General features: G+C 46.5%; 2 protein-coding genes across 6 annotated transcripts in view; one reads left to right on the top strand and one right to left on the bottom strand.

Moving 5' to 3' along the window:
- The window catches only part of EIF4G1 (eukaryotic translation initiation factor 4 gamma 1), a 179,230-nt gene that overhangs the window by 140,326 nt on the left and 15,952 nt on the right, over positions 1–22,952 (top strand). For all 5 annotated transcript variants that reach the window (XM_082249782.1, XM_082249780.1, XM_082249781.1 and 2 more), the window contains 9 exons: positions 1,158–1,402; positions 1,515–1,642; positions 1,726–1,898; positions 13,346–13,471; positions 13,573–13,654; positions 13,739–13,837; positions 16,600–16,734; positions 16,832–16,913; positions 22,490–22,630. In XM_082249782.1, coding sequence (XP_082105908.1) covers positions 1,158–1,402; positions 1,515–1,642; positions 1,726–1,898; positions 13,346–13,471; positions 13,573–13,654; positions 13,739–13,837; positions 16,600–16,734; positions 16,832–16,913; positions 22,490–22,630 — 1,211 coding nt within the window. The remainder of the gene's footprint in view (positions 1–1,157; positions 1,403–1,514; positions 1,643–1,725; positions 1,899–13,345; positions 13,472–13,572; positions 13,655–13,738; positions 13,838–16,599; positions 16,735–16,831; positions 16,914–22,489; positions 22,631–22,952) is intronic.
- Positions 8,976–9,773, bottom strand: LOC309550149 (lamina-associated polypeptide 2-like; the record flags this gene model as incomplete). The annotated part of the gene is made up of 1 exon (XM_082250585.1): positions 8,976–9,773. The coding sequence occupies one exon, from the start codon at positions 9,771–9,773 to the stop codon at positions 8,976–8,978; it is 798 nt and encodes a 265-aa protein (XP_082106711.1).

The following is a 22,952-nucleotide window of genomic DNA, read 5'->3' as shown; positions in this document are numbered from 1 at the left end:
TCTACTTGATTATGTCCCCAATAGTTCATCCTAGCTGGTGGGAATGTGATCCCGTGGGGAGAAGACATGGTGAGCTGCAGGATGACCTATGGAGATGTGCCGTGCCAGGGCAAAATGGCGCGCTTCAGTTTGACCTACATTTATGTGCTGTCAGGAGACAGAAGTTGTGGGGATTTTCTGTGCCATGGAGGGATGAAGAGCTGAGGGGAAGCATGATAGACTGCATTGATGGGAGGAAGGGTGCTCCAGTTTTCGGTTAGCACCCAGTTTTTCAAGCAACATCCCCTCAGATTACTTTTATAATACAGTAAAACCTTGGATTGCGAGCATAATTTGTTCCAGAAACATGCCAGTAATCCAAAGCACTCTTATATCAAAGCGAATTTCCCCATAAAAAATAATGGAAACTCAGGAGTATTTTTTCCATAACCGTTTATTCATAAACCCATCAATTTATAGTCCATATAAAAAGATTATAGCAATGTGATAGGTTGTGTAACCATAAAATGTCAATCCACAAATGGCAGCCTCCACAAGCAAAATCCAGCAGGAGCTACAGAGTATAAAGGAGAAGAGATGCATCTCTAAGTGTAGAAATATGGTTACACTTAATGAAGGCTCAACATTTAGCAACTCACATGGTTGATGATGAAAAGAGGCACATCTAAGTATGCAGGAATCCGGGTAAAGCTGTCCACATAGACCATCCTCCTCACCGCCAGCTCTCACCGCCATCAGTCTGCAGTCATGACCGGGAAGACTACCCTGAAATCGATCTGAAAGCGAGGATTGAAGCGCCAGTGGAGCGCAGTGTGGAAGGGATGACGTTGATAATGATCTATGTGGACAGCTTGTTTATATCCAGTTTTATAAAAACATTTTGCTTGTCTTGCAAAACACTCTCAAACCTAGTTACTCTCAAGCCAAGGTTTTACTGTATATAGGACTCATGAACTCACGATTGAGGTCATTTTGGGGTTTTCCTCGGGTTACAAATGTACCGTTGCCCATAACTGCTAGTGGGGTGAATGTGTACAGTTGGAGACCCTGCATTGGTACAGTAGAAGTAGCATGTTTCTAAACTTCACTAAAAGTATTCAATGTAAATATTTACTATAAATCTGGTCTGATATACTGATCTAACTTCTCTTTTGCAGAGGTAGTTCAAGTCGTGATCGCTCTGAGAAAGATAGAGGAGAGCGATTTGATAGAAGTGAACGATATGACAAAGGCGACCTCTTTGAGAGGTCTGACCGCTCAGAGCGGTCCCGGGCTGTACTGACAAAGAGAAGTTTTAGCAAGGAGACAGATGATCGCAGTAGAGAGAGAGAGGCACAAATTCCACAAGAAGCAGTGCGAAAAGTAGCTAGTATGACTGAACCCCGAGATCGCAGCAAAGAAAGTAAGTATAGCATTATTGAAGAATTTTTTATTTTTGTAATGCTCGTGTGGCATATGCTCCTCCTTTGTAGATCCTGCTTGTTGCAATAAGCACATCATTTCTTTCTATTCAGTCAAGCGAGAAACTCCAGCGCCAGTGGCTGCCACTGCTGCCACCTCCAAACCTGCCTTGTCTGAGGAAGAACTCGAAAAAAAATCTAGATCAATCATAGAAGAGTTTTTACATATCAATGATTCAAAGGTGAGGTAGTCATTTACTTGATAGAAATATGTATGCTTATCCATCTGTTTTTGTTTTTTCTAACACATTTTTTCTATCTGCAGGAGGCAGTCCAGTGTGTGCAGGAACTAAATAGCCCCACACTGCTTTTCATTTTTGTACGAAATGCCATTGAGTCAACGTTGGAGAGGAGCACCATTTCCCGTGAACACATGGGTCAACTTCTGTATACACTGGCGAAGGCTGGTACACTACCAAGAGAACAGTATTACAAAGGGTAAGTACCAGTCAAAGTTTAGCATCAGAAGCTCCATTTCTCTGTAGCTCATTGACAGACTCAGTCCTCTTGAATAATATCAAATCTGGTTATACTGCCCTCTACAGGAGTAGGACTCTAGGCAGAAAGAAAAAGTTTAGGGGCAGTCCCAGAGGGTATATCCTCTCTCTCCCTGCTACAGGATGTCAGTTTTTTTCTTTTTTTTTTAGGCAGCTTTTTTTCTCCAGTTGTTCCTGTGAGATCTTCAAGCAAGTATGCTGAAACTGGGCGACGGGCTGGATGTTAGGATCCAGTGGTCACCCCAGGCAGCCTACGAGCGCGTGCAGGCCCTAGCTCCGCGCTGGGTCGGCCGCGACATAGTCCCACTGGACGGGGACTGACCTTGCGAGTTACACGTCTCGCCTGGACGCCGACGACCAGTTGGAAACTGAGTCACGGCGTCCATATTGGTCGACAGCTCCCCCACCTCGGTGGAGAGGCGTTCTGTCAGGAGTTGGCGCCCGCCTGTTCCGGTATGGTGAGTAAAATGTTCCCCCTCTCCCCCCTGCCGGGTTTGTGGGTGGACGCGGGCCCCTCCCTGGGATGACTGGACCTTTATAATCCTGGATCCCCCCTCTATCCTATAACAGGTGTCACAGATCCCCCTCTTGAGGGTGATTTAGTGAATAGGAACCAGAAGGCTTGGTTTGGGAGCTGACAATCGGAAGTCACTGTATGAGGGGCACTGTAAGGGACCATGACTGAAGTCAGTGGCTGGCATTACTATCAGGATGGCCATGTAAGAGGGTGATAGCATCTTACCTGATAGATAAGGTGCAATACAGGCCGATGCCTGTGCCTGGACTACCGCCATCCGCAAGCCGCCATCCTCCCACAGGCCGTACAACTCCCGCAGGCCGATGACTACCTCCCGCAGGCCGCTGCTATTTTGCCACAAGCCGCTGCCATCCTCCACAGGCTGCCGCCATTTTCCTGCAGGTCACGCGGGGCCGTCGTCTTGGCGTAGCCTCGTGTCTCCAGCATGGGGGCGGCCATGTTTGAGATGACCAAACACCTCGAGGAGTAATTGGGAGGCGCCAGAAGGCGTGTAAAGGGGCGGAGCCGCCTCCTTTACCCGGGAAAGCAAGCCAAAGACTTCCTGTCTGTAACAGACAGTGCTGGGAGCAGGTTGATAGAAACTTCTGTGCATCAGGTGGTGAGCCTTGGGGTCTCTCTCTCTCTCTCTCTCTCTGTGGGGTCCAAGCAGGTAACACTGAGGGGCGCTGTTGCGCTGGGGGACTAAGAAAAAAAAAAAAATTTTTTTTCTTTGAAATTTTTTTTTTTGCTGGCAAGTGTCTTGTATAATCATGGACCCTGCCACACATGTATCCCCACCTGATCCCCTCGAGGTGGCCGCAGGACCCTCCAGTACCCCACTTGTGATTGATGCATTATCAGCAGTTTTGGAGTCTTTGGTATCCCGGGTGGAGGTAGCCTGTCAGGGACGGGGGTCAAGGAAGCGACCCCCGCCTACCCCTAATTCATCTGATACTTCAGATATGGATTCTGAGCTGGCCACTGCAGCTGCAGGTCCCTCTGCTGGGGCTGCTGTCTCGGGTACGGTCTCCTCAGACAGTGAGGAGGACGTTTCGGCCTCCGCCATAGCGCAAGAAGAAGCGTTAGTGAACGCACTAGTCATGTCTGTCCGGGAAACCTTAAGTCTTGAGGTTACACCGGCAGAGGTAGATGACACTGAAATTCCCTTTGGTACCAGCAAACCTACCAAAATGGCGAAGGTTTTTCCCTTGCCCAAATGTTTTGGTAACCTAATTAAGGAAGAATGGGATCATCCAAAACGAACCCCTGCTATTTCCAAACGCATTGCTAGGCGCTATCCGTTTGAGGAATCCCTCCTTAAGAAATGGACGGTACCACCAGTGGTGGACCCACCAATTTCCAGACTAAATAAAGCCACTGTTATCCACTTTGGAGGACGCTCTGTCCTTTAGTGGTCCTCAGACGCGTGTTATGGTTAAAGTGCTGGTCGGCTGATCAAGGATCCAAAAAGACTTTGGCTAATCTTCCCTTTCAGGGGGATCGCCTGTTTGGGGCCACCTTGGATGAGATTATAAAGGATCTCACTGGGGGTAAGAGCACTTTTTTACCACAGACAGCTAAAGGTAAAGGACCTCGTAAAAGGCGAGGACCTTCCTTTTCCGCTTATAAAAAGTTTGTTCGCTCCGCTGGGGCGGGCGATAAGGGGAAGTCCTCCAAAGCCCCTGCAGGGGGTTTCAGAGGGTGCTGGTCGGGAAAACAAAAGCCTGACTCAGCCAAACCTGAAGATAAGACAGCCTGAAGGTGCGCCCCCACCCATCTCTGGGGTGGGGGGACGTCTTCACCAGTTTCCGGATCCATGGCTTTCCAGAATCCCGGACAAAGGGGTTTGCGAGGTCATGCGGTCGGGATACAAAATCAAGTTTCGATCACTTCTACCGGTGCGATTCTTCCCTTCCAACATTCGACTATCCCCGGATTGCTTAAAAGCTTTGCGGGGAGCAGTAATAGACTTGATGCAACAGGGAGCGGCAGTTCCCGCTCCTTGAGCAGAACGTTTTCTTCACTTTTGCAAAAGATCACAAAAGGAGATTTTTTTCAGATGGAATATGAATCCCGATTCTCTGGACAATCTGATCCGGTTGAGCGAGCGGACCAGAGTCTCTGGTCTGGTAGCTTCGGTCTCCGATGCTCAGCCAGGAGAAGTAATTTCTTCCGACAGAATCCAGGTTACCGATAAATGTATTGGAACTGAGAGCGATCAGACTCTGATTTTCTGGACCGAGTAGCTTCAGGGCAACCCGGTTTGGATTCAGTTGGACAAGGCCACGGCCGTGGCTTATGTCAATCACCAAGAGGACACCAAGAGTTCCCTGGCGGCCATAGAGGTGGCCAGCATTCTTCATTGGGCGGAACGGTTTGTTCCGGCTCTCCCCGCAGTATGCACTCCGGGGGTGGAAAATCGGCAGACAGATTATATCAGCCGTTGGATTCTGGATCAAGGGATATGGCCTTTTCATCCAGAGATATTTCACCAGCGGTGCCTTCATTGGGGCACCCTCAAGGTGGATCTTTTGGCAGCTCGGCTCAACAGGAAGGCGCAGAGTTTTGTAACCCGCTCCCGAGATCCGCGAACGAACACAGCAGACGCACTGGTCACCCCGTGGGGACAGTATCAGCTACTGTATGTCTTCCCTCCTCTCAAGTTGCTGCTGAAGCTTCTTCGCAGGATAGAGGTGGAAGGAATTCCAGTTATCCTGGTAGTTCCAGACTGACCTCGTCAACCCGAGTACGCCGACTTCGTCAGGCTGGTCGCGGACGCTCCCTAGAGACTTCCTCTCAGGGAGGATCTGCGGTCTCAGGGACGATCTTCCATCCTGCTTTGCAATCGCTGGCTTTAACGGCCTGGCTATTGAGACTCAGGTGCTGAAGGACAAGGGATTGTCGACTTCAGTTATTCCTACTTTAATTAAAGCAAGGAAAGCGACTTCTAGAAAAGTCTATCATCGCACATGGAAGTCTTATATTGCGTGGTGTGAATCCTTTGGGTTTCCTCCACGGGCCTATTCGGTGACCCGAATCTTGGCTTTTCTGCAACAAGGAGTTGAGCTGAAGCTGGCCTTGAGTACTATCAAGGGTCAGGTTTCAGCGTTGGCAATCTTCTTTCAGAAACCTTTGGCTACTCATTCCTTGGTGCGGAATTTCATCCAGGGGGTGCGGCACCTGGCTCCGCCAGTGCGCGCGCCCTTACCGCCCTGGGATCTTAATTTAGTGTTCTCGGTTCTTCAGAAACCTCACTTTGAAAATATCGGAGATTCCCTTGCTTACTTTATCCCAGAAGGTGGCCTTCTTGGTGGCCATTACTTCTGCACGCAGGGTGTCAGAACTGGCCGCATTATCATGTCGTTCCCCATATCTGGTGGTTCATAGGGATAAGGTGGTTCTTCGTCCGAATCCATCCTTCCTTCCTAAAGTGGTTTCAGAGTTTCATCTGAATGAGGACATTGTATTGCCTTCCCTATGTCCTAAGCCCAGTCATCCTCGGGAGTGTGCGTTACATTCCTTGGATGTGGTTCGGGCAATCGGTATACCTGAAAACTACGGACTCGTTTCGTAAAACGAATTCACTTTTTGTGATCACAGATGGCCCCAAAAAGGGGTTGCCTGCATCTGCCGCGACTATCTCCAAATGGTTCAGACAGACGGTGGTACAGGCTTATTCTATTAAGGGTCGGAATCCTCCGTTCCCTGTTAAGGCGCACTCCACTCGGGCGCTTAGTGCTTTGTGGGCCTTCCGCCATCAGGCGTCAGTGGTCCAGGTTTGCAAGGCGGCTACCTGGTCGTCGGTTCATACCTTTACAAAATTTTATAAAGTTGATGTGATGGCATCGGCGGATGCCTCTTTTGGCCGCAAGGTTCTGCAGGCCGCAATTTGAGGAGACCGTTGGTCTACCTCGAGGGTTTTTTTCTGTTGGATTTTCAGTTGAGTCTCATCCTTTGGTTTGATGAGCCTTTAAGACTTCTAGTCGGCACCGGTAGGGCCTTCTGGATTTAAATTTTGATTTCTGTTGTCCCACTCCTCATTTGTGGCACTGCTTTGGGACGTCAAGATTTGATATTAATCAAGAGGACTGCGTCTTGTCAATGAGCGACAGAGAAAAATGGATTTTTGTAAAATCTTACCGTAAAATCCTTTTCTCTTAAGCTCATTGACAGACGCAGTACCCGCCCCTCTACTTTTTGAGTTGGGTTGGGTTAAATTCTCTGACACTGCTTTGTGACATAACTGACATCCTGTAGCAGGGAGAGAGGATATACCCTCTGGGACTGCCCCGAAGGTGTGGCCAGAACGTTTTCCTGCTGCCTAGTGTCCTACTCCTGTAGAGGGCAGTATAACCCGATTTGATATTAATCAAGAGGACTGCGTCTGTCAATGAGCTTAAGAGAAAAGGATTTTACGGTAAGATTTTACAAAAATCCATTTTTCTTCGGCATACAACATTCCACATCAATACTGGAAATTTGATTTCTCGCTTATTGGGGGTAAAAGAATTCAGGATCATCCTGCCGCCTACGTGAAGCTTTGGACACTAGCAAACAAATTGTCAGCCTAGTATAACATATTTTTGGGAAAAAAATAAAAATTTATTGAAATATTAAAACATTACAAAAAAGAATAAAGAGAAGGGTCACAGTATAACAAAACAGTATGCCCAATAGTACCCCTCTTTGGTTTGAGAGTTTTGCGTATAGAATACATAACAATGTGAAATATCTTGACAAAGCATGACAAAATAGAACATAACCAAACTAGGCCCTTCAGCATGGGAGTGAAAGTGCGGTACTGAGTGGTGGGGCAGTGAGTTAGAGTATAGATGCGCTCCCCAGTAGATTATGGCCTCTGTTAGCGAAGTCTGTAGAGAGAATATAAAGCTCTTGGTGGCGGGTCATTTTGGGCACGTATAAAGTTAGGGTGAGGAAAGAATCAAGGGGGGGGGGGGGATAAATAAACTTACCGTTAGTTTTACCGGTAACGGCTTCCAGGACGGCCCAAACATGAGACGATAGGCTCCTCCTACCGGAAACACAATCAATTAAACATAGTTAAAAGGCCCCACCCTTCCCGCCATCCTCAGTTGTAAAAAAGTATCTTCCACAACCAGTTTCTTGAGGGAAGTGTTAAAATTAAATTAAATTCCATAGGTACTTACCCCTTTTTACTTTGTTTGCACCCTTTTGATAGGGCGGGTAGGCCGGCCGTCCTGGAAGGCTCATCAGAAAAGCTGTTACCGGTAAACGGTAAGGTTTCTCTAATCGCCTTCCAGGACGGCCCAAACATGAGGATACTAGATACTGTCCCCAGGGTCTGCCCTTCCCCAGGTTGGTCTGGTCTTTCCACCATATCAGGGATTCCCGGACCTGTGGGGTGAGGACGACATGTTCGTCTAAGGACTCCGTTTTTCTGTCCCTAGACGAGAAATGGTAAAACAGAAGTTCCCTTGCGTGCAGTTGTGCCCAAACCAAAGCTGGTATACTGGCTGACATAAATCCCAATACTCTCAGAACTTCTCTCCTGGAGCAGGATGGGGAGTCTACTAACGTCTGGACTGCGGTGACTATTTTTTCCCTTTTTTCTTGGGGTAGAAATAGTTTTTGAGCCTTTGAGTCTACTAGGAAACCTAGAAAATTCCGCAGCTGGGATGGTACCAAGGCTGACTTCTTCAAATTGATGAGCCATCCTAGACTTTCCAGGAAGATAATCACCCGATGGGTATCTAGGTTCACCTGTGTCTCTGATTTTCCAAAAATCAGTAGGTCGTCCAAGTAGGGGATCAGGGCAATCCCTAGCATGTGTAGGTGAGCTACTGCCTCCGCAAGAACTTTAGTAAAGATCCTTGGCCTGGCAGCCAGACCAAAGGGTAGTGCCCTGAACTGCCAATGTGTCGTTTTTCCCTCGTACTCTATGGCAAATCTCAGGAACTTTTGATGTTCTGGGTGGATGGGAACATGCAGATAAGCATCTCTGAGATCCAAGGTGGTCATGCAGACGTCCTTTAATAAGTTCTTCCGTACTGAATAGATTGTTTCCATTGAAAAATTTTTGTACTTCAAGAACCTGTTGAGTTTCTTTAAGTTTATTATTAGGCGGAATTTGCCTGATGTTTTTGGGACCACAAACACATGGGAGTAAAACCCTTGGAGATGCTGATTCTCCGGGACCGGAATTATTACTAATTGTTCTGCAAGTTCTTGAATTCCCTGTAGTAAAGCTTCTTTTATTTGAGGTTTCTTGGGGACCTGGGTTAAGGTAATTGTAGTGGGTGGTATTGAAGTAAATTGAAGGTGATAACCTTCCTGAATGAGGGCGTAGATATATGGGGAGACTGAAATTCCTTTCCACTGAGTGAGAAACTGATTCAGTCTGCCCCCCACCTTGACGCTGGCGTCACTTGTCTCTTGAACCTGCAGTGGAGGGAAAGGGCAAACTGTTCCTTTTGTTTTCCCTTCCTGAAACCCCATCTCTTGTTGGGTTCCCTTTTCCGTCTATTCTGACTTCGTTCCTGGGGGCCTTCGAAAAAATTTCCTGGGAACTTCCTTCCTCTTCACTGGAAATTTCTTCCCCCTTTCCGAGGACCTGGCTAGGACCTCGTCTAACCCAGATCCAAATAGTAGGGAACCCTCAAAGGGCAAGGCACAAAGCTTTGTCTTTGAGGTAAGGTCCCCCTCCCATTCTTTCAGCCAAATAGCTCTTCTGGCTGAGTTTAAGAGGGCACCTGTCTTGGCAGAGGCTACTACAGACTCCACTGCTGCATCCGCCAGGTAGGCTACTGCTTTCCCAATTAGGGACAGGGAGTCCTGTAAATCTTGGGTCTTTTCCTGTGGTAAGTTTTTGTTCAACCTGTCAAGCCAACAGCAGGTATTTCTTGCTACACAGGAGGCAGCCATAGCTGGAGCCATGGTGGACGCATTGGCCTCCCAGGCTTTCCTTAGGAGAGACTCCGCTTTCCTATTCATGACATCCTTAATACTGCCTGTATCAGCAAAGGAGAGGTCAGATTTGGTCACTTGAGCCAAGGGTGCATCTAGTTTAGGACTTTTTATCAGCTGTTCGATATCCTCTTCTTTAAAGGGGAATCTGCGTTTCCAGGACACTGGTTTCTTAAACTTAGTCTCTGGACGTTGCCATTGTTGGAGAACCAACCCTTTAAGGGATTGGTGGATGGGAAAAACCCTAGAAGGAGTCTTACCTAGACCCTTATAGAGTCTATCCTGGGCTGATGTCCCTTTTGGCAAATCGGGTATTTCTTCAGAGGCATACACTGCTTGAAGGAGCCCTTGCATGTTATCTAGCCCAAACAGATTCCTAGATGGATCTGTTTCCTCTTCTGAGTCCCTGTCTCCTTCTCCCTCTGAGTTGGATTGGGAGACTAAGCGGTCTATATCCTATTCCTCCTGTGTATTTCTTTGTAAGCCTGAAGGCAGACTCTGAGGAAAGGACTGGCTGGCCTAACAGGCTCTCCTGTGAAGAGGTACCTTCCCCCTGCAGGAGAGACTGAGGATCACGAGTTTCCTAGGGAGGATTTAACAGTCTGGATTGTTGTCAGCATCTCTTCTTGGACTGTTTTTAGGAAGTCCTTCATTAGGGCTGACGATTCCCTCCCTGCCAGCTTATAGATGCATTTGTAGCAGAAAGGTTTTGTGTGGGAGCTAGGTAATCTGTCTGCACAATTACCACACTTTTTTGAGGCAACAGATCCTAACCCTACAGGTGAAGCAGTAGAGGTTTCCTGAGCACCGCTCTGGGACTCTGGAAGACAGGATACAACATCAATTAGTATCACTCTTCCAATTTTTGAAAAAGATATGAGGCCCATAGAAAAGGACACTTAAACAGTCCTACTATGGACAGGGAGAGGGAACATCAAGCATTTCAAGGAAAAAGACATCAGCAGACTTTTTAGACAATTCTTTGAAAATTAGATGCACTGCAGCACTTACCCGGGTCCAACCTGGGTTTGGCTGCCATTGCTTGGCCCAGCGCTTCTTCCTTCCCGGGTGGGTGAGTAGAAGGCTTCATCTCCCTGGCAGCTGTCCGAGCTCCTGTAGCTTGGCAGTCTGCACTACCGCGTGATAGCGGTTTCGGCGTCTCCTCCACTTTCCTCTTCCGCATTGTGACAGGAACTGACGTCACCGGATGTTGCCGAGCTCCTTCCGCTCCGACCGCGAGGCTTGAGGCGCCTGCGTCTGACGTCACTTCCAGCGGGAAAATTGAATCCGAAACCTGTGGAGGAGAGCTGCTGGCTCCGGGGCACGGCGAAAACCTAGAGGGTCACCCGGGTGACCGACGGCTTTACCGATGGAAGAGGTGACCTGTGAGAAACCCGGGAGGGGTGGCAGGTAGAGCTCTACTCTCAATGGCTTTGCTGAACCTGGCTCACAGGGGGACCACAGGACTATCAAAAAGTCTGCAGGTCAGTGAAAATAACAAATGTTTCGTAGGAAGAAACACAATCTAAACTGAGGATGGAGGGAAGGGTGGGGCCTTTTAACTATGTTTAATTGATTGTGTTTCCGGTAGGAGGAGCCTATCATCTCTCATGTTTGGGCCGTCCTGGAAGGCAATTAGAGAAAACTAGTATAACTTCTACTCCCAGCACGCTTTGTTTTTTCTTCGGTCTCTATACGCAGCTATTCCGATTGGGGTTTCCTTCGTTTTGGGGGGGGGGGCTGTACTTATACATCGCTGAATAGGACATTGCAGGACTAATCTGGAATGTGACCTTCGGGCACTTAGCTCTGTATTGTGGTTCTTTCCATGCCTCGGTGTACTGTTGACCCCATAGCATTCTCCAGGTCGATAGCTGTGGCACGGACTTGGATGTGACCTTCAATGTCTGCAGTGTCCTAATCCCCTCCCGCCGCTTGACCCTCTCCTACTCCTACTACTACTCCTACTACTACTACCTGGATTTGTTGTGACATATGCTTGTTTTGACATATGCTATGTTGCCTCCAGCTTGCAGTGCAACACGTCCGATCCTAGACACATGGGGAGCACACACACTGTCTCGGGTTAAATACAATATGTATCAGTGCTGCTCAATGAATATGTGCAAAATACAGTGTTTCCATTATTAAAGTGACTCAAAAATGAATTAAGTGCTATACTTTGCTATCTCAATAAATTCACTAATAATGCAAGGGTATTATATGCAGTATAAACTGCATGCTACTTATCAAAGTGCCATACAGTATTACCACTATAAATAGTAAAACAATACGGTAAATATATACTGTGAACTAATATCCTAAGAAATCAATGTACATCACCATAAAATATATTATATAAAGTGTCCAGTGCTCTTGTGACACAAAAAATAAAGTTTTCTTCAAAAAGTGCTCCGTGCTCGTCTCTATCAATAAATAAGTCTTCAACAAAGTGCTTGTCTGTAGACATAAAACATCCAAAGTGCCGGTGCTTAATTGTGCAATCAGGTGCTCCCCTCTCGGTCCCCTACTCACCAGATAAACAATGTAAAACGGCCTTAGTATTATAATCCTTACTGGTCTGGATCGCAGATTGTCACCACACCATAATGTTATAAAGCAATCTCCAGCTCAGAGCATCCAGGATCGATTTTCCCCACGTGGTATTAACAAAGAGAGAGACAAGCCTTCATACTGCACGATAAATTATTAGTGAATTTATTGAGATAGCAAGGTATAGCACGTTATTCATTTTTGAGTCACTTGAATCATGGAGACACTGTATTTTGCACATATTCATTGAGCAGCGCTGATACATATTAGATTTATCGTTTTAAAAGGTATCCCCTTTTTTTATCAGCAGCAGCTTATTTAAACGTTTTTATTATTTTCCTAAGCCCTGGCACTTTGCATACACTGTCTCAGGTGCCTCCAGCTAACAATCTATTAAGGGTTTTGGTTCTGCTTTCAATATACACCCTGAACAGCCTGACACTAGAATTTTTTGTCCCCTGCTTGAGTTTGCCATTTTTGAAGTCTGGCTGGCATAGCCCCTTCCTCAGCTTGGTTCACAGAGAATTTCCCCTCAGTCATGCAGGTTTTTTTGGGCCAAATAAGAGTCTTGCCTGCTAAATCTGACTGCAGAATTAGTGGCCTATTCGCCTTTTGCTTGCAAGAAAAGGCTTGCACCCTGATACAGAGTGGCTTCCTCTGAGTATTTAGAGCTCATGCCTGCAAGTGTATGTACTGCATGATTGGGTTGTTAGTCTTCCTTCTCTTCTGTCAGTATGCATAAGCTAGGCTCTTTGGTTAAAGTGTTAAGCTGAGAAGCAAGCATGCAAAAAGAACCTGCTTTGCATGTCCTTTGAGTGACAGTATCCCTTTGGTGCTCCATCCTCTGCAAGCATTTCACTGTAGGGCAAGAGTACCTGTCTGCTTCAGCTGAAGACGGCTAGGGCTTAGCCTAGAGGAGACCAAAAGTAGTTACTTTGTTACACTACACTCTGGCCCTAATCACCAAAGCACAATTTAAGCCTGTCTCCCAGAGTCTGTAAACCTTGGACCTCCAAGTTCCCCAGACCCTTGACTAAATCTTCAGCATGATGGAACACCCTCTTTACTTTTCAAAGTAGGGAGACATATGTTGGCCTTTGCAGACAAGCTACTGATAGTCACAGCTCTCTGCTCAGAGCGGAGGAGAACAACTGATCAGTGGTGTTTCATCGCTCAGTTCTCACTGCCGAGCCAGTGGGAGATAGAAGCAGCATTGGCTTGATGCTGCACCCACCTATGGGAGTAATGTATGTGTGTGTGTTTTTTTTTTTTTTTTTTTTTTTTTATTTTGTCGTCCGTACTTCTCTTTTCATGAGATTCACTGACAAAACTCTAAAGTGTCTTCACAATTAACACCCTTTTCTTATTTTCAGAATGTTGGAAGTACTTGAGGTGGCAGACGATATGGAGATTGATATCCCTCACATATGGCTTTACTTGGCTGAGTTAATCAGTCCAGTCTTAGTAGAAGGAGGAATTCCTATGGGAGAGTTGTTCAGGTAAAAATAAATTAAATGGATCTTGGATAGCATGTTGTGCAGTTAACCTTTCGCTAAATTTTCAGCATTTTGTTTGCTTTTTTTTTTTTTTTTTTTTTTAGAGATTTGACTAAGCCTTTAATACCAATCGGAAAGGCTGGCATCCTCCTAGCAGAAATCCTAGGTTTGCAGTGCAAAGAAATGGTGAGTGTCAGTCTTGCTTTTAGTATACTTTCGGAGACTTGTGTTGGACTGTATATGTATGAACTGTTTGCTCTTTTATTGTAGTCTCATAAGAAAGCAGGTGCTCTCTGGCAAGAATCTGGGCTCAGCTGGAAGGAGTTCCTGTCAAAAGATCAGGATGTGAACAAGTTTATAAGTGAACATGTGAGTACACGGGCTGTTTTGTCAACAAAAATGAAAATTGGAGCCTCCTTTTTTGTATGATATTAGACAATCTGGTTTTCCGATTACTGCCTTGGTCTATAAGCCAGAGCTGTTGTGATTTCCACTTGGTCAAGTCTGATGGGGCCCCAAGACAAAATACAGTAATTTCTAGGCAACCATTATAGATCTACAGGTGCATCTCATAAAATTAGAAGATCAGATAGTACATTTCAGTTAATCACTTAAAAAAGTGCAAATTTTGAGGATTATGGCTTACAGCTAGTGAAAACCCAAAATTGAGAGTTCAAAAAATTTGAATATTACAGAAGACGAATAAAAATTTTTTTTTTTTTTTTTTTTTTTTTTTACAGAAATGTTGGCTTACTGAAATGTATGTTCGTGTACAGTATAGTATGCACTTCAATACTTGGTCAGGGCTCTTTTTGCATGTAATACTGCATCAATGTGATGTGGCATGGGGGCGGTCAACCGCTTGTGGCACTGCTGAAGTGTAAGGGAAGCTCAGGTTGCTTTGGTAGTGGCCTTCAGCCCATCTGCATTGTTGAGTCTGGTGTCTCTATCTTCCTTTTGACAATACGTCACAGATTCTCAATGGGGTTTAGGTCAGGCGAGTTTGCTGTCCAATCAAGCACAGTAATACCATGATCATTAAACCAGGTATTGGAACTTTTTTTGGCAGTGTGGGCAGGTGCCAAGTCCTTCTGGAAAATAAAATCATTATCTCCATAAAGCTGGTCAGCAGAGGGAAGCAGGAAAAGCTCTAGAATTTTCTGGTAGAGGGCTGCACTGACTCTGGACTTAATAAAACAGTGGACCGACACCAGCAGATGACATGGCTCCCCAAATCATCAGACTTTGGAAAATTATGCATTTCATTTTGGAAATCCGCAGTTCTGTCAGGTGAGCCTGAGGCCTCCCACATGTCCTCCTTGGGCATTCTGCCTGTGCAGAGGAACTGAAACAATCTGCCCTTAGAGGTTCTAAGTGTTCCTTGACACCATCTGCAGTAGAGTCTGCCTGTAAACCTTCTGAGCCCTACAGTTTTCTCCTGAGGAGGTTTATATTGTGCTATCCACTAGTACTTTACAAGGGGTTGTCTCAAACCTGATTCCTGCAATACCCTGCATTTGAAGGACTGATCAAGCTTAGGGTCTTTGGATCTCCTCCTGCTACTAAGACCTACTCCATTACTCCTGCTGTTTGAGTTGTGACTTTGAGAACTGGAATTTCCCAGAAGGATCCTGGGCCGATCCTAAGTGTCGGAGCGCATCCTTTTTAACAAGGGAGCTCCTAAATCTGTGGTTTCTTCCCACCATAATTGCACCAGTTAGCCACTTAAACCAGGCAAAGAGGGGTTCTCACCTTTTTGGGATTTTTACTGACTGTACAATTTTCTCCTCGGACCCCAGTTTGAATTTACCAGAGCGGCTCTCCACTGTGTTTTGGTGACCTTATTCTGCCAAACTTTCAGACTTAAAAGGCCCTCTTAAATAGGACCCCTCCCACGACTGGCACAAGTTATCTGGTTATGGAGTGATAGGAACAAATGTCTGGAGTCTTTTGTTTCAGTTGTGAAGGCTTGTTGCAAGCATCTAAACTTATGTCTTGCATGGGATTTGTGTTAGTATAGATGAAAGAAGTCTGGTTGTGAGCTTGGGATGCAGATATGTCCAGGGAGCGTTTAAATCAGTTGCCCTTCAAGGGACATTGTTTCTTTGTACTGGTTCTTGACACACTGATTCCCAATGGCATTGGAGACAGGGCATAGCACAGTTTAATCGCAGATCTGTGAAAGGGTCAAAGGAACCTCCCTTCTCTTCTACTGCAGTCATTGCTGGTAGGTCCTAAAAGCCTGATATTTAGACCAGGGATCTCCAAACTACGGCCCTCCCAGCTGTTGCGGAACTACACGTCCAATGAGGCATTGTAAAAGTCTGTCATTCAGACGTGACTAGGTATGATGGGAGTTGTAGTTCCTGAACAACTGGAGGGCCATAGTTTGCCTGTAACCCCTATGGTCCAAATGAGGGGTCTCCAGAGGCCTTTTAATCCCTCAGTTAACTCTTTTCTATAAAGGTGCGCCCAACTTTAAGCGAGGGGCTGTTTGTTATCCTGCTGGCTCCCTGGGCAGTGCACCTCCCTAGCATTTTAAATGTTTAGCCTTAACTTCTGCACTTGGCGTATGGAAACTAATCGAGCGATGAGTTTCTCTTTCAGGTTCCCCATAGCAGTGGTTTTCTCCTCCTGCTGTGGAACCTCAGATTGATTCGGTCTTCCTTTTGGTTGTAGCAGTTGATCTGTTTTGTCTCCATCTGTCTGTTTAGGGAGCTGGTTTCTTTTAGGTATCTCTGACATTTTGGGTCTAGTTTATGGCTGTTGCCCCCGCAGTCGGGCTTCTCTGGGGCATTCCGAGTGTAATAGAATTCCTGTGTACTGTACTCCGATATGGAATTTGCAGGAAAGTTAATGTCTTCTAGTCCATTGAAGGACACAGGTCCTGTTTTGTCATAACTGAGGCATCCTAGGTAGAGGAGGGGTTTTACGGGTGGCTGGCTTACTGTTTTTCTGTTTGCCCGTGTCTCTACCTGATGCTGTGAACATTACTCAACTACTGTATAATTGAATTTCGGTTTCCCTCAATGGACTGCAAGAATCATTTACAGTAAAAATCTTCCTTTTCTCAACTTTTTTTTTTTTTTTGGTAACCCAAATCTTCCTTTTTTTTTTTTTTTTTTTTGTAGAAACTTGAGTACACCCTGGGCGATGAGATGGAAACGCCTAGCAAGAAAGAGCTTTCACCGGCAGAGCAAGAAAAAGTCCTTACGAGGCTATTGAAAGAGAACAGTAGCAACCAGAAGATATTCGATTGGATTGAAGTAAGAATATTCGACTTACGTTTTTTTTTGTTTTTTTTTTGTAGCGAACATCAAACTTTGTTCAGTTTTGATAACGTTTTTTTCTGTTTACCTACAGGCCAACCTTACTGATCAACAGTTGGCATCCAACGCCTTTGTCCGGACTCTAATGAGTAGTGTATGCCACTCTGCCATTATCTGTAAGTTTGAGAATTTTTTTTTTTTTTATTCTAAATGTCTATTAAAAGGAATATACTTGGCCACAGTAATAACACGGCCGTTTATGGCGCTTATTTGAGGGGGGGTTGGATGGTCCTGTGTGGTTCCCTGGTCAGGACCTTTGGTTGCCTATTGTTCTGGGATACCTTTTGGGGGTCCTGGAGATCGCATCGTGCGGCGTGGGGGCCGCCATTTTGCTGTGGTTTTATGATTTCTATGATCCCATTAAGATTGCCTGGGCAGCCATTTTATATAATTCCCCACTGAGAATGGCCAATGTTTTTTAGGTCCATGGGCTGGACAGGTTTGCGGCATGGCTTTTTACAGATGGAGGCAGTTTTCTCTTCCTGTTCAGTCAGTATCATACGCTGATCGTGCTGGCAGTTTCTTGTGGTCTGGTAACATTTTTTCCTGAGGTTTTTCCTCATCTGCTCAGCTATTACATAATTATAAGGGATTGAGAGCACGCAGTGTTAGCAGGGGGAACGCGTTTTTCGTGGTCTTAAAGGGACAGTACCCTAAAAAAAATTTATTACATAACTTGCAGTCCAAGGATAATTCACCTGCAGACCCCCTGGAAGCGATTGTGGGACCTTCCGGTTCCCAGTCTCAGCCAGAGATTGCAGTTTGTTTTGCAAAATTTGATGTCCAAGGTAGATTTGGTCATTTCTGGTGCTGCCAGCCGCAAACGCCCTCCGCCTCACCTACATCAGCATGGTCTTCGGACTCTGAGATAGATATGGTCGCCGCAGATGTAGACCACCTTGAGGGGTCTGTCTTTGCATTCTGACGGTAAAGAGGACCTGTCCCCATCAACCGTAGTGCGGGAACACGCATTGGTGGAAGCTCTGATAGTTTCTGTGCGGGAAACTCTAGAAATGGCTGATGAACCTACAATGTCAGGTGCACAGGTGTCTTTTTGGCTCCCGCAAATCCCCTAAGTCGGAAAGGTTTTCCTTGCCCAGAAATGTTTCACTCCATTGTAGATGAACAATGGAGACGCATTAAGCACATGGTGGTGCCTAAGCGTTTTGCACGCCTATTGGACACCTTTGCGGAGGCGGTGTCCAAAAGGGGAAATGTTCCACCAAAAGTAGATTCTCCGATGGCCAGGTTGAATAAGGCGACTCTGGTACCGGTGGAAGAATCGCCAACTTTTTCGGATCACAAGGATAGACGGTTGGAATCGTTGTCCCGCCATTTACACATGGTGGCAGGTCACAGGTTAAAGACTGCCTTTGTGGATGTTTTGGTAGTGCAGACTGCTGCTGAAAGGGTGAACGTGACTTGGAAACTGCACGGCTCCTCGCTGCAGTGCTGTAATTACTAGACCAGTTGGCTCAAGCTCTGGTATTAATGAGTGAAACATCCCTGGATTCAGCTCTTAGTGGCCAGGACTCCTGTCAGCAGTGGGGATTGCGATTAGGCACTGGGTATGGCTGAAATGCTGGTCGGCTGACCAGGCCTCAAAAAAGGCTGTGGCTGATCTTCCGTTTAAAGGGGAGAGGCTGTTTGGATCCTCTCTGGAGGAGTTGATCAAAGGTATCACAGTGGGGTAAGAGCACTAATCTGCCCTAATTTTCTAAAAGTAAGGCGCCACGTCCTAGGCGGGGGCCTTTCTTTTAATGCTCATGAACGTCTTTTTTTTTTTTTTTTTTTTTTTTTTTGTGCCTCTGGGTGGCAAGAGAAAAAGAAAAATTGTTCCGATCTTCTGGGGATCCCAAGAAGCCATGGTCGGGAAAGACTAAGTCTGGAAAATCTGGGCCTGCCGACAAGTCCTTAGCTGCATGAAGGGGCACCCTCATCCGGTTCTGGGGTGAGGGCGGGAGTCTTTGTTTCTTTCAGGACAAGTGGGTTCACAAACTGATCCGATCAGGGTACAAGATCGAATTCCAGTCTCATCTGTTAGACAGGTTCTTCCCGTCCAATCTTCAATTATCCCCAGTCCAGTTACGGGACCTGCATGGGGCGGTACAAGATTTGCTGTCGCAAGGAGTGATTGTACCGGTTCCATCTCGGGAACGGTTTCATGGGTTTTATTCAAACCTATTCACAGTGCCCAGTAGGGCTGCAACTAACGATTAATTTGTCTGTCGACTAATCTATCGATTATTTTTACGATTAGTCGACTAATCTAACGATTATTTAAATTTGTTTTTTTGCTTAATTTAGTGTTTTTTTGATTAGCTAATTATTCCTGTAATTAATACAGACCCCTCAGTAAGCCCCCCTCCCACTACAGACCCCTCAGTAAGCCCACCTCCCAGTACAGACCCCCACAGTAAGCCCTCCCACCCAGTACAGACCACTTAGTAAGCCCCCCTCCCAGTACAGACCCCTCAGTAAGCCCTCCCATCTAGTACATACCACTTACTAAGCCCCCCCCCCAGTACAGACCCCTCAGTAAGCCCTCCCACCTAGTACAGACCACTTACTAAACCCCCCTCCCAGTACAGACCCCTCAGTAAGCCCTCCCACCCAGTACAGACCACTTAGTAAGCCCCCCTCCCAGTGCAGACCCCTCAGTAAGCCCTCCCACCTAGTACAGTATGTACTGGGTGGGAGGGCTTACTGAGGGGTCTGCACTGGGAGGGGGGGCTTACTAAGGGGTCTGTACTAGGTGGGAGGGCTTACTGAGGGGTCTGTACTGGAAGGGGGGCTTACTAAGTGGTCTGTACTGTACAGACCACTTAGTAAGCCCCCCTCCCAGTACACTAGTACAGACCCCTCAGTAAGCCCTCCAACCTAGTACAGACCCCTTAATAAGCCCCCCCTCCCAGTACAGACACCCCAGTAAGCCCTCCCACCCAGTACAGACCCCTTAGTAAGCCCCCCTCCCAGTGCAGACCCCTCAGTAAGCCCTCCCACCTAGTACAGGGCTTACTGAGGGGTCTGCACTGGGAGGGGGGCTTACTAAGGGGTCTGTACTGGGTGGAAGGGCTTACTGAGGGGTCTGCACTGGGAGGGGGGCTTACTAAGTGGTCTGTACTGTACAGACCACTTAGTAAGCCCCCCTTCCAGTGCAGACCCCCCCCAGTTAGCCCTCCCACCTAGTACAGACCATTACAAGCCGGTGTAGCGCCGCAAATGTGACATGTCTAAGTAGCTGGGTGATCGGGGGAGGATGGCGAATGTGTGTTGCGGCAGAAGCTGTGGCAGTACAGGGGTGCTGGAGACGGTCAGCGCTCACCTCTCGTCTCCGACGGAGCCCGGCGGGGGAATTTCACCCGGCCGGCAATGCTTCAAGCGGCGCGGCGGCCGGCCGGGGGCGTGTGACGTCACGCGTTGACGCGTCGACGCATTTTCCGCACGTCGACTATTTTTTGTAGTCGACGAGTCGTGGCAGCCCTAGTGCCCAGACAGGAGGGCAAGGTGCATCCCATTCTCTATCTCAAGGCTCTGAATCGCTTTGTGCGAATACACAGGTTTCGGATGGAATCTATCTGCACAGTAGTGGTGTCTCCATCAGGGAGAGTTCTTAGCCTCCATAGATATCAAGGACGCATATCTACACATCCCTATTTACGCTGGACTCCGGCGGTTTCTTCGCTTTGCAGTAGCAGAGGAACATTATCAATTTGTGGCGTTACCCTTTGGTCTCGCCTCCGCTCCCAGAGTGTTTACCAAGGTTCTAGTTCCGATATTGGCATTGTAACGCCAGCGGGGATTGCAGTAATAGGATACCTGGACGATCTCCTATTGAGAGCGGACTCTCACTCAGCCTTGTTGGGGGATTTGGAGATCATTGTCAGGACTCTACAAGAGTTCATTTGGAACATCAATTTCAAGAAATCCGCGCTGACTCCTGTCCTGAGACTGGAGTGTCTGGGTTTGACTCTGGATTCCGCCTTGGCGAAGGTTTTTCTCCCCCGGACAAGTTACAAAAGTTGCGGGGGGAGATTCGGTTGTTGCTGGACAACAATCTATCCTCTCTGCGAGTTTGCATGCGGGCCTTGGGTCTCTGATGGTATCGCCCTTTGAAGTGGTCCTTTTGCTCAGTTCCACACAAGACTGTTGCAAAGGGAGATTCTGATCAAGTGGAACAAGAATCCAAAGTCCTTGGATTCTGTGATTTGGTGAGCCACAAAACGAAGTCTGCTCTGTTGTGGTGGATTCAGTTTATAGCTCTGTGCCAGGGCAAGTCCTTCCTTCCGTTGTTTTGGACAGTAGTTACCACAGACGCCAGCCTGTGGGGCGGGTGCTTGGGAAGTTCTCTGCCCAGGGTACCTGGACAATGGGAGAGTCAAGACTTCCGATAAATTTGTGGAGCCAATGTCTGCGTCATTGGACAACTCGTCTGCAAGATTGTCCAGTTCGGATGCAATCAGACAACGCCACGGCTGTGGCTTACATCAAACACCAGGGGGCACCAAGAGTGTCTTGGCAGCCAAGGAGGTGGCCGAGATTCTGGCCTGGGCGGAAAGCTTTGTTCCAGCCCTCTCTGCTGTACACATTCCGGGTGTGGAAAACTGGCAGGTGGATTACCAGGTGTTGGATCAAGGGGAGTTATCCCTGCACCCGGAGGTGTTCATCTCCTGTGTGTGTGTTCAGTGGGGGACTCCCGAGGTCAATCTGTTTGCATCTCACTTCATCAAGGAGGTGCAGAGGTTCGCAGCCAGGTCTCGAGATCCGCTGGCCAACGTCAGACGCACTAGTGGCTCCTTGGGGTCAGTATTGGCTGATTTATGCATTTCCCACCATTAAAACTTCTGCCGTAGCTTCTGCGCAGGATAGAGGTGGAATGCATTCTGGTCATTCTGGTGGCTCTGGACTGCTGCTCTCCCCGGTCTTGGTACGATGGCCTAATAAGGCTCATCACCGATACTCCTTGCAGAATTCCTCTCAGGGAAGATGCTGTCTCAAGGCTCGATCTTCCATCCTGCTTTACAGTCGCTGGCTTTAACGGTATGGCTGCTGAAAGCCAGGTGTTGAGGGATAGGGGTCTTTCTGACTCCAAGATTCCTATGCTCCTGAATGCTAGAAAGTAGTCTTCCAGGAAGATTTATCATCATACGTAGAAGTCGTATACATCTCATGGTGTGAATCTCTGAAGGTGCATCCTCGCTTGTTTTCTTTAGCTAGGATTTCTGCAGAAAGAAGTTGAACAGCGGTTGGCTTTGAGCACATTGAAAGGCCAAGTCTTGGCTTTGGCTATATATTTCCCAATGCATGCATTGATTCTTACTTTCATCCAGGCCATATGGATTTTTTTTTTTAAGCCCAGTGTGCATGAAGCCTTAGAGCTTTGGAGAGAGATGAGTAAACACTGATTTGCTCAGATTTCATGACGGAGATTTACAGCCGCTTTTACTCTCATAGGATTTACATCAAGCGTATGTTTTGTGTGTGTGTATATGTATGTATGTGTATATATATATATATATATATATATATATATATATATATATATATATGTATGTATATGTATATGTATATGTATATATATATATATATATATATATATATATATATATATATAATGTGTGTGTTAGCACAACCATACATTTCTTTTAAGTTTAAACATTTACCTAATGCATTTTTTTTCTCCCCCCTACAGTTGAAAATCCCTATAGAGTTGATGTTAATGTTATTCACAACAGAGCCAAGTTACTTCATAAATACCTAAATAGTGAAGCAAAGGAGTTGCAGGCATTATATTCTCTACAAGCACTAGTTGTTAAACTAGATCAGCCTCCAAGTAAGTGTTAATCTGATTCTGTTCTAGCTATACAATCATTAGCAATAGCGATTGTATGTCTGCATGCATATGTATAGTATGTTAGGCCTCATTCACATTGTCCCTGCCAAACCTTTGACTAAATGTGTTTAGACAAAGTTTCTAAATGCATAGAAGTATATGTTGATTTTTTTACTGGTCATAATTTTAAGTGAAATTCACACTGAGCATTTGAGTGAGTTTAGGTGCGATCAGTGTAGCTGCATTTAGACAACATATACTTCTCTGTGTGCCCACGACCTGATTAGAAACCCTAAACCTGCTTTAAAGTTGAACATCTAAA

This window comes from Pelophylax lessonae, assembly GCF_965119305.1.
Source record: "Pelophylax lessonae genome assembly, chromosome: 3".
NCBI lineage: Eukaryota > Metazoa > Chordata > Amphibia > Anura > Ranidae > Pelophylax > Pelophylax lessonae.
Note: the sequence above shows the minus strand (reverse complement) of the source record. Positions and strands in the feature narration are given on the sequence as shown.